This window comes from Balaenoptera ricei, chromosome 1 (assembly GCF_028023285.1).
Source record: "Balaenoptera ricei isolate mBalRic1 chromosome 1, mBalRic1.hap2, whole genome shotgun sequence".
NCBI lineage: Eukaryota > Metazoa > Chordata > Mammalia > Artiodactyla > Balaenopteridae > Balaenoptera > Balaenoptera ricei.
The window spans coordinates 95,607,840-95,625,296 of NC_082639.1; the positions used below are offsets into that span (position 1 = coordinate 95,607,840).

General features: G+C 40.2%; 1 protein-coding gene across 1 annotated transcript; it reads left to right on the forward strand.

Annotated features, from left to right (window-relative positions):
- The first annotated feature begins 990 nt into the window (after positions 1 to 990).
- PRPF38B (pre-mRNA processing factor 38B) lies at positions 991 to 10,194 on the forward strand. Its single transcript, XM_059927084.1, has 6 exons — positions 991 to 1,552; positions 4,389 to 4,457; positions 4,738 to 4,889; positions 4,970 to 5,030; positions 7,069 to 7,292; positions 7,540 to 10,194. The coding sequence occupies exons 1-6, from the start codon at positions 1,277 to 1,279 to the stop codon at positions 8,390 to 8,392; spliced, it is 1,635 nt and encodes a 544-aa protein (XP_059783067.1). The 5' UTR covers positions 991 to 1,276; the 3' UTR covers positions 8,393 to 10,194.
- The last annotated feature ends 7,263 nt before the right edge of the window (positions 10,195 to 17,457 follow it).

Sequence of the window (17,457 nt, forward strand, 5' to 3'; positions counted from 1 at the left end):
CCGATTCTGACTCATTCTCGTACCCACCACCTTCTTCCACCTCCTCTATCCCCATTCACTCAGAATGCATCCGCAGAATGGAAGTACTCGAGTAGGGAGGAAAGAAGTCATGTAACATGGGCTTCCCTGGTGGCGCAGTGGTTGAGAATCTGCCTGCCAATGCAGGGGACACGGGTTCGAGACCTGGTCTGGGAAGATCCCACATGCCGCGGAGCAACTAGGCCCGTGAGCCACAATTACTGAGCCTGCGCGTCTGGAGCCTGTGCTCCGCAACAAGAGAGGCCACGATAGTGAGAGGCCCGTGCACCGCGATGAAGAGTGGCCCCCGCTTGCAACAACTGGAGAAAGCCCTCGCACAGAAACGAAGACCCAACACAGCCATAAATAAATAAATAAATAAATAAAAATTAAAAAAAAAAAAAAGAAGTCATGTAACAAATGGCGCTACAAGTACAGTGGCTCTTTTACTGCTAAAATGCTTTTTTAACAGCCAAGCAAGACGTTATCCCCTTACTGTTGAATAAATTTAGGCTCAAATAATAAGATCTCCAGTCGGACACTACAGCCTAGCGGAGGACAGAAAGACTTTGCATTGGAATCACATGAAGGTGTGAGGTCCTATCAGCCCTTCCAGAGAATACGAAAACTGTGAACTCAGGAGACTCGGTTACTCCACAGGAGTCAAGAGTCACGAATTTGCCAGCACACAGCCATGCGAACGCCTTCCCTGCTCGGCTTCCGACAGGAGAAACCGGGGCCGCAGTCTAAACATTAAAACATACAAATTGGACCTAAAAACCCCACCCCGGCCTCCAAATTCCGAGCACAAACGTCCTAAGAGTTTAGCAGCTGAGGCCAGCGCCGCGACCACAGCTTGCACTAAACGTGCGGAACTAGGAAGAGGAATCGCCAGCCCCGCTGGGCGTCACTGATTGGCCGCCGGCTAAGCGTGGAACTCTGGGGCGTGTGGCGTCACATCCGCCGGGACCGCCATCTTGTTCCCAGGGGCAGTTGGCGGAAGAGATCGCGCTCCCAGGCCGCCGGCTCGCTTTCTGCTTGGAGTTCTCGCGGCCCGCGATTCGGCCTCTGCTCTCGATCCGGGGTCAATTCGTCGGTGTCCTGGTTGCCTTCCCTCACCCGGCTGGGGCACAGCGAGGAGGCCCCATCTTCCGACGGCGTTCCATGGAGTAGGGTCCCGGGCCGTTGTCCCGAAGAGCGAGATTGAGCTTGGCCCCCTCCCCCTCCCTTCTCCCTCCCTCCTTCCTTCCGCCGCAACATGGCTAACAACAGCCCCGCGCTGACAGGCAACTCGCAGCCGCAGCACCAGGCGGCCGCAGCCGCGGCCCAGCAGCAGCAGCAGTGCGGCGGCGGTGGCGCCACCAAGCCGGCAGTCTCGGGCAAGCAGGGCAATGTGCTGCCGCTGTGGGGCAACGAAAAGACTATGAATCTCAACCCCATGATCTTGACCAATATCCTGTCGTCGCCTTACTTCAAAGTGCAGCTCTACGAGCTCAAGACCTACCACGAGGTGGTGGACGAGATCTACTTTAAGGTACGAAGCGTCTGGACCTGGGAGGTGGGGACTAAGTTCCGAGGAGGGGGTACGGAGGAAACGGGCGGAGGCGGCCCCCCAGGTCTGATCATTTGTAGGTGGGGGAGGGTTGGGCGGAGGGGGAAGCTGTGGCCAGTAGTCCGCCAGGGAGGGGTCAAACTGGGGCCGCCCTCTCATTTCCTTTTCAGATTTTTAGGGCCGGGAGAGCCCGCCGCCATTGATCTCTCCTCTCCCAATCTCCAGCCCGCCCCTGGGGGGGAGTTGGACGGGAGGAGTGGGGGAGAGGAGAAACGAGTAACTGAAGTCTCTCCAGTTTACAGCTTTAAATTTATTTATTTTGACGTGGATCTACTCGGCGGCGCCAACTTGGTGCTTCTCCCGCTCACCCCGGGCCAGGGCGTGTATTGACTTCAGTGTTGGCCTCGTATTGTTGGTATTCACTATCCGATCCAGACAGGGAAATGGTCAGTGTGTTTGTCGGGTGGGGTGGGAGGGTTGAGGGTGGAGAGGTGCAAGTGGAAAAAGATGTACCGAAGGTCTGTAAATTTTCGCAGCAGGAAGTCAGGAGTAAGTGGTCTCAGTCACCTGTGCATTGGGCTTATTTAGAATTATCTGGGCCCTGGGCTTCTGCGGCAGGGTCGGTGCTGGCTTGGCTGTGCTGGGGAGCTCACCTGGCGCCTCCTCACTGCACTCTTGTCTCAGTTCTTGTTTCGTTAGCAGGATTGACTCAGTCTTGCAGCGAGGCTCGGAGCAGCCCAGGGTCGCAGGTAGAGGTATGCATTATTAATCATGCTCAATCGCCATAAATGCATTTCCCTGGTTAAATGAACGGCTAATTAGATTTTTTTTTTTTTTTTTTTTTTTGGCCATTGGTTTTGGTCTTTTCCTCACGAATTTGGTAGGTTTTCTCCACTTACCTGCAAATTATGTAGTTTTAAAAATATATTCCAGGCCTCCTAAGGTAAATTTATATTTTAAAGGATTAATAAGTCTTAACAATCTTTAAATACTTAAACTAGGACATCTGATGTAATACAATCCGTTTTGCCTGTATTGACTCTTAAAAACACTTGACAGACCACATAAAGTATTTTCCGTGACCTGAATATATCTGTAGAGGTGTTAAGGAAATTTTCCTTACTTGCTTTTAGGTTTTGTTTTGTCCACCTTTTCCCCAATTAAGGCCTACTGAGGGATTTTGAGATATTAGTTACTTTTGATAGAAGATCTTATTTTGAGAATACAGTTCAACTTTGGGTATATAAAGTAAACTGAAATTTTGGTGTTCTCTTACAAGAGTATTGTAAGTAATTGTAATACTGTGAACTAGTTTTTTTAAAAGGTAAGGCCTTTTTCAGAATGGATACAATATGGCGAATATTTAACCCTTAGCTTTATTTATGTAGTAAACTTCAATCAGTTGAAAATAGAGTTCCTGCTCTTTTTGTGGCAGGTTCTGTTTAATAACGTAGGCAGGTGTTAATGTGATAGAGGAAAAGCTTGTTTTCAAATTTCACATACTGTGTTTTGAAACACTTAAGATTCTACTACAAATTACTTAAATTTAGTTATAAAACTAAAGACTCGGGTTTTGTTGTCCATATCAAATAATCATTGAAATACGTAGGCTTCCAATTTTGTAACTCGATTTTGTATGGCATCCACCCCTTTGGTTAGCCTTTAAGGAACTGAAACATCTTTTTTACAGCAAGCTGGGGGAAGAAGATGAAACAGTAAAGCAGTGCAGTAGTACACTGAACAAAATAGTGCTTACATTTAAGCGCATGCTTTTCTGTCTGAAGCCACTGAAAAAGACTATGGCATGTAATCATGGGTGGGTGGAAATAAGGTTTTAGAAATACATAATGAACAAACAGGATTTCATTTTTGTTGTTTCAAGTTGAGAAACAAATATGGATCTTATCTTTCTAAAATACCTTTGTCATATCTGTTGTAGAGCTAATATTCTTTCTTTGCTGTTTTTAGGTGAAGTATGTGGTTTTTATAGGGTGCCCCACCTTAGCAAAGACCTGTATTTTTGAGTATACTCAACATAACAAGTCACAGTTACTCAGTTTTTGATACAGTTTATATTCTGGGAAAAAATTGAATTAGTTCCTATAATTAGGCTGAAAATAAAGTATACAGTAACAAGAATGACATACGTGTAGGTATGGCCTTTGTAACTTCATCTTCAATCAGGAATGAACATAATGCCTGATTGTGGTTTTAAAAAAATGTGTGAATAAGGTTCCATGATTTTGCATCAGAAGTAATTTCTGTTACTGTTTTAGCATGCTTTCTTCAAGTTTCTTCCTTATTTTATAATGTGGAATTTTAAATCACCATAAAATTGAAATATTAAGCTTATTTGAAAGGTTTTTTTTGGAATAAATACTTAAACTTTGTTAATACTTTTTGCTTTAAGTTGGAGCATTAAATCCATTTTAAAATGAGAATTATTTTTTAAGCAATTCATAATAAAATACAAAATTGATTATTATCATTTGTTTTTTTTTTTACAAGTGTATGAGACTAGACGTTTCCTGTCTCCACATGTATCTGCTCTCTACAGAGCTACTTTAATGGGATTTCTGCTGTAAGCCTGTTGAGGTTTTGTTAAACCCTAGTAGCTTTATTGATGCTATTTAAATAAGCAGTTTTCAAAGATGGTTTACATACTTAATGTGTGTAAACAAAATACATCATATCAAAATACCCAACTTACAGACTTTTAGAAGAGCTGCTCTATTATGGATTGGGGATTACTCGAATCATACTGTTTAAAAAAATTCGAAGTATGAATGTTTGTTGTGTTTCTCTTTTCTATTTTCAGGTCACACATGTTGAACCATGGGAGAAAGGAAGCAGGAAAACAGCTGGCCAAACAGGGATGTGCGGAGGGGTAAGTAGAAGTACGTGCATTTTTCAGTTTTTCTGTGTCTGGTAATTAAGTTTATGTTCAGAAAACTGAAAGTCTTTCAGTTTCATACCAAATTACAATTAGTTTGTGTTTTTTAAAAATCTAAATTCAAGTGTTTCGTGGGGTTAGAAAAACATTTTCTTATGCTCTGTTTTCAGTTCTGGATTATATCTTGTTATTAATACCTAACAGGATTAATCAGTTGGTTTTAAGTATCTTTGTTAATTATTTTACAACTCTTTCTTAATTCCTTTCCTTAAAGGTTCGAGGTGTTGGGACAGGAGGAATTGTTTCTACAGCTTTTTGCCTGTTATACAAATTATTTACTCTGAAGTTAACTCGCAAGCAAGTGATGGGTCTTATAACACACACAGACTCTCCATATATTAGAGCCCTTGGATTTATGTATATAAGGTGAGCCTGCATTTCTCTACATTTTCAATAAATATCTCATTTTAATTGACCTAAGCTTAATCACTCTTTCATAATTCTAGGTACACACAGCCCCCTACAGATCTATGGGATTGGTTTGAATCCTTCCTTGATGATGAAGAGGTATGTCAACAAGGGTAATAGTTTTCTTCTGATTACTCTCATTTTTTAATAATCTTTTATATATTGGTGGTTTAACATCTTCCAGAATTTTCTGTGCTTAAATTTATTTCACTCACATACTTTTGGAATTAATGTCCTGTTACTAAGATTGGGGTGGATTTTATATGTCTTAGGTTAAATTTCTTAAGTTTGATTTTCACATTTCAAAATTGTTTAGATGTATTTTGGTAACTATTAAAAATTTTCTCTTCCTAATTGTGTTCTGTGTATTGTACCAATCTTGACTTGAACAGTTGATAGTGAGTTTTTAAAATTGGCCATGCTCAAGATTGAGATGGTAAGACATGCACATAGAAATATTAATTATTGGTTTTTTTCCTGGAACTTTTCAGTTCTTTATCCTGTAACTTCTTCCAAACATTAATACTCCCACTTGCATAGGGATGCAGAATTGAGGAGCTGGGTGGAACTTAAATAGGCTGAGGGTTTAGATGACTTGTTTGAGGTGATCAAAATATTTCAATTCCAGCTTTCTAACTCTTTTATACTATACATTTTTATAAAGTTAGAAGGAAACCTTTAATAGTTTAGATTTTTTTTTAAATTATGAAACTAGCTTGCCATTCAAGCTTAATAAGGTTGAGCTTGTTACATACGTTCAGAAAATTACGTTAGAAAACATTACTGTGTCAGATTTAAATCATACATGTATTAAAGTCCAAGATCTCAAAAGGATCTTAACAATGAGCACTGTTGTCCATATATCAATCCCCACCACTACTTTATGTTTTAAGGTTCATAAAGTAAACTGAGTGGTGTTTTAGTCGACCTGTTTAAAACGTTTATCCAAAGAATTGGTTGAATTAAAGGATAGTTCTAATGGAAATCTTTCTGGTGTGTTTTTATTATTACATGCATACCTAAAAAAATCTCACTCATGTAGACATGGAGAATTTTTCTCTGCATTTTTTTGGCCTATTTACGAGCTATTTAATATCTCAGAAGAGGCCAAAAGTGTATTAGGTGATAAATCACAATCTATAAAGTTTTTTTCTTTTTAGATGAGGTTTTTCAGGCTGAGGCACTTTTCCCTTCTATATTTAAAAAGCATGTCCCGCTTCATAATTGGTATTAGGCTTGTTTCTGAATGCTTCTGTTTAATCTGTTTTTTATTGTGTTTACAAACCTGAGGCTCTCTGTTTAAGCTAACTTATTGTTTTCTTCCTTAGATATCTGCAGCGATTATATTTGGAAATACTGTATATCTGAACACTTAAATGTGTGTGAGTGCAAGCAGTTTTACCTTTAGCTCTTGTTTTCCTGTTTAGATAACAAATCTCACTTTCCTTGTGTGCTTGCACTATAGGTTTGGGACTGACAATAGCTGACTAACATGTCCTGAGCTGTGAGAGGGCATAGCAAGAAGGCCTTCATGCGGTAATGACCCTTTTCAGAGACAATGGTCATCATGGATTATGCGTTTCCAATTATTTGTTCATTTATTTATTTTCTACATAACTCTAAATTAGAAACCTCACTGCTTCATGGCAGTTGGTTTGCTATTGCTTCCAGTTTTATTAGGGCTTCATTTTATATTAGAGCTGTTAAAAGATAATCTTTAGACAGGAATTGTTTGAAGTAGTTCATATGTAGCTAGGTTACACTGCTAGGAATGATGTGTGCAAACATGTCCACAGAAATAAAGTATATACTTAGTAGGTATGTGGAATGTAAATTGTTGATTGTTCCAAATAGTTTAGTAATGTAGGGGGGTGTTTCATATTCTTGTTAACTGAGTGAAGTCACTTCTCTTTCTGTCCATGAGGCTGCAGGGTTTGTTCTCACCTGCATGCACACACTAAGCCCAGATATTTCTCTGTATCATTCATTACCAGATTAGAAAGGTACACAAATTGAAATTTTTCTGTTAGAATTTTTTTGTATTTGAGATTCCAAAGATGGTTATATTTTTATAGTATTCTTGTGTTTATTGAGATAATTTTTTTTGACGGCCAGGGTATCTTTTGTGTTTCTGTAGGACCTAGATGTGAAGGCTGGTGGAGGCTGTGTAATGACCATTGGAGAAATGCTACGGTCTTTTCTCACAAAACTGGAGTGGTTTTCTACCTTGTTTCCAAGAATTCCGGTTCCAGTTCAGAAGAATATCGATCAACAGATTAAAACCCGACCAAGAAAAATCAAGAAAGATGGAAAGGAAAGTGCTGAGGAAATAGACAGACATGTTGAACGCAGGCGTTCAAGGTGATGTAACTCTTGAGTTACACTTATTTTTAAAATATGCCTTACACAAAGGTTCTATTTGTCACCTTTTCCCCAGTTTCTGCCCTTCAGGGCATTTTCAACAAAATTATGCATCTGTAAATGAGAACAGGCAAATATTTTGCTTTAATTATTCTTAACATGTAACAATGATGGAAGTTAAATTTTTATGGTATGTTTCATTCATTCAAGTTTTTTTCTCCCCCTCCCCCACTTTCCTAAATATTAGGTCTCCAAGGAGATCACTGAGTCCACGGAGGTCCCCAAGAAGATCCAGAAGTAGAAGCCATCATCGGGAGGGCCATGGGTCTTCTAGTTTTGACCGAGAATTAGAACGAGAGAAGGAACGCCAGCGACTAGAGCGTGAAGCCAAAGAAAGGGAAAAAGAAAGGCGAAGATCCCGAAGTATTGATCGGGGGCTAGAACGCAGGCATAGCAGGAGTAGGGAAAGACATAGAAGCCGTAGTCGAAGTCGTGATAGGAAAGGGGATAGAAGGGACAGGGATCGGGAAAGAGAGAAAGAAAATGAGAGAGGTAGAAGACGAGATCGTGACTATGATAAGGAAAGAGGTAATGACCGAGAAAAGGAGAGATCAAGAGAACGGTCCAAGGAACGGAGAAGTAGGGGTGAGGTAGAAGAAAAGAAATATAAAGAAGACAAAGATGATAGGCGGCATAGAGATGACAAAAAAGATTCCAAGAAAGAGAAAAAACATAGTAGAAGTAGAAGCAGAGAAAGAAAACATAGAAGTAGGAGTAGAAGTAGAAATGCAGGGAAACGAAGTAGAAGCAGGAGCAAAGAGAAATCAAGTAAACATAAAAATGAAAGTAAAGAAAAATCAAATAAACGGAGTAGAAGTGGCAGTCAAGGAAGAACTGACAGTGTTGAAAAATCAAGAAAACGGGAACATAGCCCCAGCAAAGAAAAGTCTAGGAAGCGTAGCAGAAGCAAAGAACGTTCCCACAAACGAGATCACAGTGATAGTAAGGACCAGTCTGACAAACATGATCCCCGAAGGAGCCAAAGTATAGAATCAGAGAGCCAAGAAAAACAACATAAAAACAAAGATGAGACTGTGTGAAAATTTTTTGTAAAAGTGGATCACATTGAATCCTATAAATGTTGGGTTAAATCTGCTTTTTTTTCCTCCCAAGTTGAGATTGTGCAGTAGTTACACACTCTTCAAGCTCCCTGTAGGCTGCATTTTCATTTCCTCTTTTGTGTAGGGAAGTGCCTTTGTAATCCCATTTATTGCATTGATGTTTTCACCCAACTGTTGAGTTTGATACATGATGCACAGATTGTTCTTGCATTTTATTGTTTAATTGTTTTTGAGATGTACAGTCTGTACATATGTCCTGAAAATGTTTTAATTCCGTTGGCATGGTTGCCATGTTGGTTAAATTTGTATAAGGCAATAAAATGCCACTAATTCTATTTTTGTTTTGTAGGTGTGGGATTATGGTTTGTGTACTGAAGTTAGCATGACTGTGCTTTTTGTAATAGAATGCTAAAAACTATGAAAATGGATCTTGGATGTCTATTACAGGAGAATTTCGTGCTTTCAGTGTACATGAAGGCAGCAGTTGTAGGATTAACATTCTTGTCCACTGTATATTATCTTGGAAGGCTCTTGTTAATATGTTAAACCTAATATTCTCCACAGTTAACTTTAGAGAGAATTTAGAAGTTAGTTTCTGATGCAGAGGTTTCAATTAGGCTGTGATTTGATCAAAAGTCCTTTTAGCATTCTACCTCAGAGGGACACTATTAGTATGCCTAAAATTTATTCACTTAGTTTTCCTTTTTTATTTGAAAAACTACATGACATGTAATCTTTTTCTTGAATTTTTCAGAGTTTAAAGTGCTATATAAAAGGAGAAATTAATGTCTAAAACCTAGCATTCTTGCAGCAACCCTATACTAACGTGAAATTGGGAGTGGGTGGGGCAGATAAATAGAGAAATAGATGTAAGCCTCAAGCTTCCAAAGCATTTTTATAAATGGAAAATACTTAAATTATGAAACAGCTTGATATAGTGTCCTTTTTTTAAATTCAAAACTTTTTTTATTGATAATGAAGTTTGCTGTTTGAGTTTTTAAACTTAATCTAGAACAGAGAAGTATTAAAAGTAATGCTATGCTGCATTATTTAAGATAATCAGCAAATTATTTGATAGATTGTTCTTATGACTTGTATTCTGATTACAGAGAAGGATCATGAGTGTGGAATAAATACTGGATTAAATCCTTTATCCTGGGTGTTGGCTTTCCCCCATTTGTTAACATTTATAAGGTATTTTTACTGTGGAAATAGAATGTTAGTAGAGTCACACTTTGTGTAGAGGGATATCTTAGTGCCCAGATGACAAGTGAATTTTAAATGTGTAGATAGAATTGGATGTATGTGATAGCCAGTAATCCTTACTACAGTTCTTAATGGCAGTTCCCTTTGTCCTTGGGTGTTATGTGTGTCACTAGGTTGTTCTTTGGATGATTACTTAGTTTCACATCAGAGGTCCTTATTGAGGGACTTTGCACTTGGATTACATATTAGAATCATTTAAAATTTGGACTTGAAGGAACTTTTAAAAGATAACTCATCCATTTCTTTTTTGAACAGAGGAATGGAGGTCCAAAGTGATTTGTTCAGTCATTGCTAGGACTAAAAGTGAGTCTCCTCGCAGTGTATACCATATTAACTTTTTTTTTTATCTCACTGTTCATATTGGCCAACTGATGGGCACCCAGAAGCCACCTTGCAAAAAGTGTTAAATGGAACAAAGGAGTACATTTGGAAAAGTCCTTCATATGTGGGCTTAACATTTGTACCTACCTAACTCCAGAAAAATCTCATTAAATGAAGGAATTCTTCTATGAAAATGCTATGTTTTTTCTTTTAAGAGTATTCAGTCATCTTTTAAACTGAGCATCAAGTGAATTAACACTACACATGTAGAAATTAGAAACTGTTCCTGAGTGATGAAAGCCAATAGATTTATCTTTGAAAATTTTAGCATACCTGAATGGATGGTGCTACTCCTTTGAATATAGTTCTACCTGAAATATAATTAATTCAGTGGTGTGTTTTGGTAAAAAGTGGAAACTATTTTAAATAGAAGCAAAAATATCACACAGCATTTGATTTCCTATGATTTTTTTTTAAAGTTTGCTTTTGAGGAGCATTTTGGTATATAGAATATGTAAATAATTCTAGTTAATGCCGGTTATATGCATGACTTAATTTGGAGAGTAGCTTTCTAAAAGACTGCAAAAACAAGTGGCTCTGAAAGATGTCTCAGGATTGTTTCTTGCAATCTGACAAAACTTAAAAAGCTTTTGATAGTTTAATATAACTAGCAGCCTCCATCTAGTTTTCTCAACTTATTAAAATGATTTCACCTTTCCATGTATCAGTATGTTTCATCTGTTTTCTAATGTTCAATTTGCAATTAAATCCTATACATGAGCTAGTATATTATCAGTCTTGAGATTTAAATACAAAATTTGCATTTTAATACTCCCCAATTTATAATCTATCAGTTGGATTTAGTTCTTCTAAGGTAGTGGTTCTTAACCTGTTACAGGCCCCTATTTAGGAATCTAAAGAAAGCTACAGATTTTTCAATCTGTGATTAGGTATTTTGTAGTTAGGAATAAACAGCAAATTTGGGACCTGAGAGTGTCCCAAAGGCAATAGCTGCTGGGGTGTTTTTTACTTAAAAGACAAAGTGGGAGGGAAAAAAAGCTAATGTCATTCACTTAATTCCCTTCACCCTGAAAGTTATTCTTTATGGAATAGAAGTAGTTTTTGATTTGAACAGTTGGAAATGAGGCCCAGACACTGGCAGTTTATAAGTTTTTCAGCTGATTTCCAGTGTGCAGCCTCGATATAAACTGACTAGTTGGTCAGTTCTCACTGATGATATTGTTCAGCTGGTGGACTTTAAGTTGGTTCTGGTTCTGATCTGATTCTATCATCTTGTTAATGTTGGATTCAGCCTTGAATGGCTAACCCAATGACAGCATCTAAGGTAGAGCTGAATTTATAGGGAAGGGACACTTCTTGATAGTCTCTGAAATTCCTTCATCATATCCTGTGAGGTCTCCTTGAACCTTGGAAATAGTTCTGAAGTGGCATTTTTCACTTTAGGATCATTGGCCATCAACATTTGTCAACTGTAGGAAACATGACAGCATGAATACAATCAACTGGAAATCTTTACCATTGTAGCTGACTTGAAATCCATTATTCTGTTTCTCAGAGCGTTGATAGTTGAATTTCTGTTACATAATCATGATCCATAATGTATTGCACAGGTAAAATGTATTCAGGTTTGGGGGGTGGTGTCTTTTCAGCCTACTGGAAAAATGAGTTACACTTGTTCAAGATAAACAGCTGATCTTTTTTGCATTTCATGTAACATACAAGCCATGATGTTTTATTACAAGAATCAGGAAAAGTAGGGAATTCCCTGGCAATCCAGTGGTTAGGACTCCTTGCTCTCACTGCCGAAGGTCTGGGGTCAATCCCTGGTCGGGGAATTAAAATCCCACAAGCCGCGTGGTGTGGCCAAAAAAAAAAAAGAATCAGGAAAATCCTCATGTAAGCGTCCCTGATACGCAAGCACCTAAAGTCCGCTAGTCTATAAAGCTTGTTTTCCTTTGTCAGTACTTTTTCTAGCCATTCTGAAGCCGAATTATTTCTCTATTGAGTCAGTGGATTTAGCCACCACCCACAAATAAATTCCTAACATTTTGAATAAACGAAGTGAAAACAAAAAATGACAGTGCTTGCTGGCAAGAGAAGTACTCTTGCCCTCTCTCCTTCCCTCCTATTTAGAAATTCTGTAATCACCAGTGTCCTTGATATTCAATAGTACCAAAAGAGGAAATTTCTTAGATGCTGGACTCATCTAAGCCAATCCAAGTATTGATCCAGTGAACATTTCTTCTGGAATGAAGTGCTCTGTCTCTGACCCCTGTTCTGGGAAATTGCATTATACTGAGCCTTGTGTAGGGACCACCACTGATTTGTGGATGTGCCGGTTGTCTATTTCTTGGCTCCTAAGTCCACCCTTCATTGCTCTGCTTTGTGATAACAGGAGCTGAGCCCTTTAAATATTTTTTGCTTGCTGGAAAGTTTTGTTAAGCTTGTCAGAAGATGCTGAAGGGATGCTGCAGAAGAAAGGAGCTTCTCTTCCTGGTTCTTGTGTGTTTTCTTTTCGGTGTGTTTTTTTCTTACTTTTGCAGTGTGTAGGGGCCAGTGGCATGTAGGACACCCAGTGGTACCTCAAAAGAGGGTGTTTCCCAGCAGGTCCACTGGTCCCCCTGCCAGCTTCCCAGCATGTCTTGCTGGTGCACCAGCTGGCAACTTCCCAATAAGTCTCGGCACACCCAGTGGGGTGGCTTCCTAACTAGTTTTGTTGACACGCCCTCCTCTCCAGCCCTGGGCTTCAGTGGGTCGCAGCCACACCCTCTCCAACAAAATCTGAATCTCAGCCTTGCAATGGAAACTTCAAAATTTGCTCCTTCGTTGGGTCCTCTGCCTCAGTCCTAGAGGTAGTGGCTGCTCCTATAGCCGCTATTTCTGTATTCTTAAGAGCTTTCTTTACCCTTAGTAATTAATCCCCTGTTGCTGGTTAGTAATGCTTTATATAAAATTTTCCTTGTTCAAATTACCGTGTGTTTTCTGTATCCCCCCTGACTGATACAGTGGATTAAGATACCAATCATAAGGGAGCCACTTCATTAGTTTGGTTGACAACCCCTGATGTAGTCCGGTATAAAGGACTCAACCCAGTAAATTTGTTGAGAATTATGTAAGTGAATCAGACTGGCCCCTTCTAGAATTTTGACTGAGAGCTAAGAATTGTCCAGTCCTTAGAAGAATGGACAAGACTTGTATAGTTGTGGTATGAAGAGGCTCATGTGAAAGAGATACCACGATAAATAACTACCCTGAAGCTGCCTCGCTTCTTGCTGGCTTTCTAATGTTTTTTGTTTTCCAGTATGGTCAGTGGGTATTCTTGCAATTTCTCTGTTTCCCATAAGATAGCCTGAGTTTCTCTTCCTTGAAACCATGAGCCTAACTCTAGTTTGTTTTTTGTTTTTTTTTTTTAATTTTTTTTTTAATTTTTATTTATTTACTTATTAATTAATTTATTTATTTATGGCTGTGTTGGGTCTTCGTTTCTGCGCCAGGGCCTCCTCCAGTCGTGGCAAGCGGGGGCCACTCCTCATCGCAATGCGCGGGCCTCCCACCATCGCGGCCTCTCTTGTTGAGGAGCACAGGCTCCAGATGCGCAGGCTCAGCAATTGTGGCCCACAGGGCCCAGCTGCTCCGCGGCATGTGGGATCCTCCCAGACCAGGGCTCGAACCCGTGTCCCCTGCATCAGCAGGCAGACTCCCAACCACTGCACCACCAGGGAAGCCCCTCTAGTTTGTTTTATTGTAACCACCAGGGATCCCTGATCAGTGAAGGTCTTCCTGTCAATTTCCTTGACATTTAATTCTTATCTGCGCTCGGCACCAGTAAGAAAATGTCATCTACTTGATTGGACTTGGCAAGGAAGTCAAAAAAGAAGTCCTAGGTACAATTCCTTTTCCTTGGTAGAAATGGTCTCCCCAAAAGCAAAAGGGGGAGGTACAGCTATAGTGGAAGAATGGAGTATGAATGAGGACAACCATAAATCTCAGTGTCCAGTCTTTTCCTGGACAATCAAGTCTACTCTGTATTCCTTCTATATCACTAAACAATTCTTTTTATTTCCCCTACAATGGGTATTTCAAATCTTAACTAGTTTCTTAAGTCCCCTACTCCACCTCCATACTCATACTCACTTCACGTAGAGACTATCAAGTGAAAAGTCCCTATACTTGCTGCCTTCTCTTCCCCAAACTATAAGATTAGCTGCAGTCACATCTATCCCATTTTCCTCCTTACTCCTCTCTCTTTATCCTTCTGTTAAATGTTGCAAATTCTGCCCTAAGCTTATGCCTTATGCTTATACCTTATTTGTTCATTCGTGTGGCAGAGACTGCCCACTGTTAAGTCTGCATTCTTCCCTTCTTCCATAGCAATAGAATTTTTTGACTGTGTATGCCTTTTTTTTTTTCCTTTCAGCTCAGTTGACATAGCCATGAGACCAACTTCTGACCAACAGGATGTAAGTGGCAGAAGGAACCTTTCTTAAGAGCTTACTGGCACATAGTTCATCTTTTCTTTTCCCTCTCCCCTTACTGAATTCTGCTGCTTAGAAATTTGATATGATACCTGGAGCTTTATCTTGGATCAATAAAAAGAAGGCCTCATTCTAGAGATGGCCAACTAAAGAATTGAAAGGAGCCTGGGTCTCTGACTCCATGGACTAGAATTGCCATGCACTCCTGGATGCTCTGCTCCAATATTTTATATCAGAAAGAAACTTCCGTTTAAGCCACTTTCTTTATAGGTGTTCTGTCACTCTCAGCGAAACAAATCCTAGCGTTACAGATTTGAAATCTGGAATTGTAGACTAAGTAACAAAAACTAAAATATTTAACGTTAGCTTAGTAAAGGAGGTTGGATGTCAAGAAACATGGACACAGGTATTGTGGGTTAGAAAGCTGATGACTTGTTATACAACATCCTAACATTTTCTCTCTCTTTCATTCCAACCCCTTGTCTTTATCTTTTTTTTTAACTTTTTTAAAAATTTATTTATTTTTGGCTATGTTGGGTCTTCGTTGCTGCGCGCGGGCTTTCTCTAGTTGCGGTGCGTGGGCCTCTCATTGCAGTGACTTCTCTTGTTGCGGAGCACAGGCTCTAGGCTTGCGGGCTTCAGTAGCTGTGGCTCACAGGCTCCAGAGCGCAGGCTCAGTAGTTGTGGCGCACGGGCTTAGTTGCTCCACGGGATGTGGGATCTTCCCGGACCAGGGATCAAACCTGTGACCCCTGCATTGGCAGGCGGACACCCCACCACTGTGCCACCAGGGAAGTCCTTGTCTTTATCTTTTATTTTTCAGCCCTTCTCTTGGACTTTGGATGATTGACTAATCTTGATTTTCCTAGTATTACCCCATTAGTACACTAAGAATGTTTAAACAGACTCACTCTTATTATTTTTTTTTTAATTTTAAACTTGATTTTATTTATTTATTTATTTATTTGTTGGCCACGCTGTGCAGTTTGCAGGATCTTAGTTCCCCAACCAGGGATTGAACTTGGTCCCAGCAGTGAAAGCACTGAGTCCTAACCACTGGACCACTAGGGAATTCCCTAAACAGACTCACTCTTATAACCGCTTCACCTCTTCATCGTCTTAGCTCCGTACCCCTCAGCACCAAAACTCAAGCATTTACTGCTTTGCGGAATCCCATTCCTGAAAGGAGAATTTCAGACAGTTGGTAAACTTAGTAATTCAAAATTTTAAAGTAAATTTATATTACAAAACAAGTGCTTTATATACATTGTTTCCCCATGGAACTGCTCAGCAATAACACATAACCTGTTTGACAACAACTAAGAAGTTGACATTAGCCAGAAATCAGTTACTAACATAAAATCATTGTACTTCCAGATCATTGTTTCTCCCTCTTCCCTGAACCTCCCAGCTCCTCTAAAGTTCATATCATCAGATTATACCATCCATTATCCCTCAGTTGTTCATGTCATTCACAGACCTCAAAAGATACTCCCCTAGTATTTTAATCCTTAGAGTTTAACAAAAGTCTCAATACCTCTTTCCTCACTACTGTTAGAATTCTTAGTAATTCCAATACCCATTGAACAATCTTTCCAATTCTTGGGCCTCTCAGTTTCTTGATCACCTGACTTCCAATGATGTTTTTCTTCCACCTGACCTCAGCTACCATCTCCCATAGTTACATCCTAGAACTGGCCCATCACCAATAACTGAAACTTCTCCAGAGTTTCCATTTCAAACATCCCATCCTCTACTCACCAACTCCTCCATTTTCTGCTTACTTCCCTCTCATATCCTTTCCGACAATACTTTAACTCCACTGGGTTCTCCAGCCTATTGCTCCTGCTGACTTTTCCCTCTGCATTGCAGTCCCCACTGCCTCCGTGGTAGTGAGACATGGCAGCAAGCCTCACTTCCTTGCCCACCCAGCTTAGTTTCCACATTCCAATATTATAAATCACTTCCTTGTAAACACTCTCAATTCCCTTGCTGCAGTCTCTCTCCATCATACTTGTCTAGTAATACCCTAGTCCTACTTAAATACAACTCTCAGCCTACTCTGTGCCTGCACATGACCAGAAAAAATACACAATCATGCTGACTGGCATCTCTTTAAATTCATGACCATAAACCTCTGGAACTCTGGGTTTGTGTGAACCTGAGAGTGGGGCCTCCTTAAATTTTGCTCCCTAGGCGCCTCTCTAGTCTCACCCTCCCCCGACCCTGGTAGATGCCATAGTGCACCGTTCAGCTCTCCCCTCCTGAAATCAGGCAAGGCGAAACTATATTTGCTCGTCTCCCAGTCTTTAGATGTGGGCACCCCAGGGAAGAGGGTGTGACTTTGAGCAAGGCAGCTCTTAGCTAAGGGCAAGCCTGAGAAAGACTCAGCTAGACAGTCAGCCACCAACACTCCGGCAGGTGGGAACGTGAGTGCTCACGTTGCTCTGGCCAAGCCCTCTTGCTCTTCAGGGCCTTTGCCCTTCCTCTTCCCTCTGCCTGGCATGCTCTTTTCCTAGGTTTCCAAAGGATTCATCCTCACTTCCCTGATGCCCATGCTCAAGCACCTCATTGCTGGAGAAATCCTCTCTGACCATGGTATACAAACTAAACTCCATCCCTCAATATTCTCTCCTGTTACTCTGCTTTATTTTTCTTCATAACATTTAGCAACACCTGACATTAGATAGTTGTAACGTTAGCTGCTTCTTTTGGCCTTCCTCTGCTAGAGTGTGTGTTCCATGAGCACAGAGCTCTGGTTTGCTTATGTTTATATCCCCAGTGTCCAGAACAATGCCTGGTATACAGTAGGTACTCCATATATGCTTGTTAAATGCACAAATAAAAATGCCTTGAATTCATAGTAGTCAACTCATAGAAGACAGAGTGGTTTAGTGGAAGGATCTTAGAGCGCTGAGTTAGACTGATTTTTGTAAACAACTTTAGTGGTGTAAAACTGAC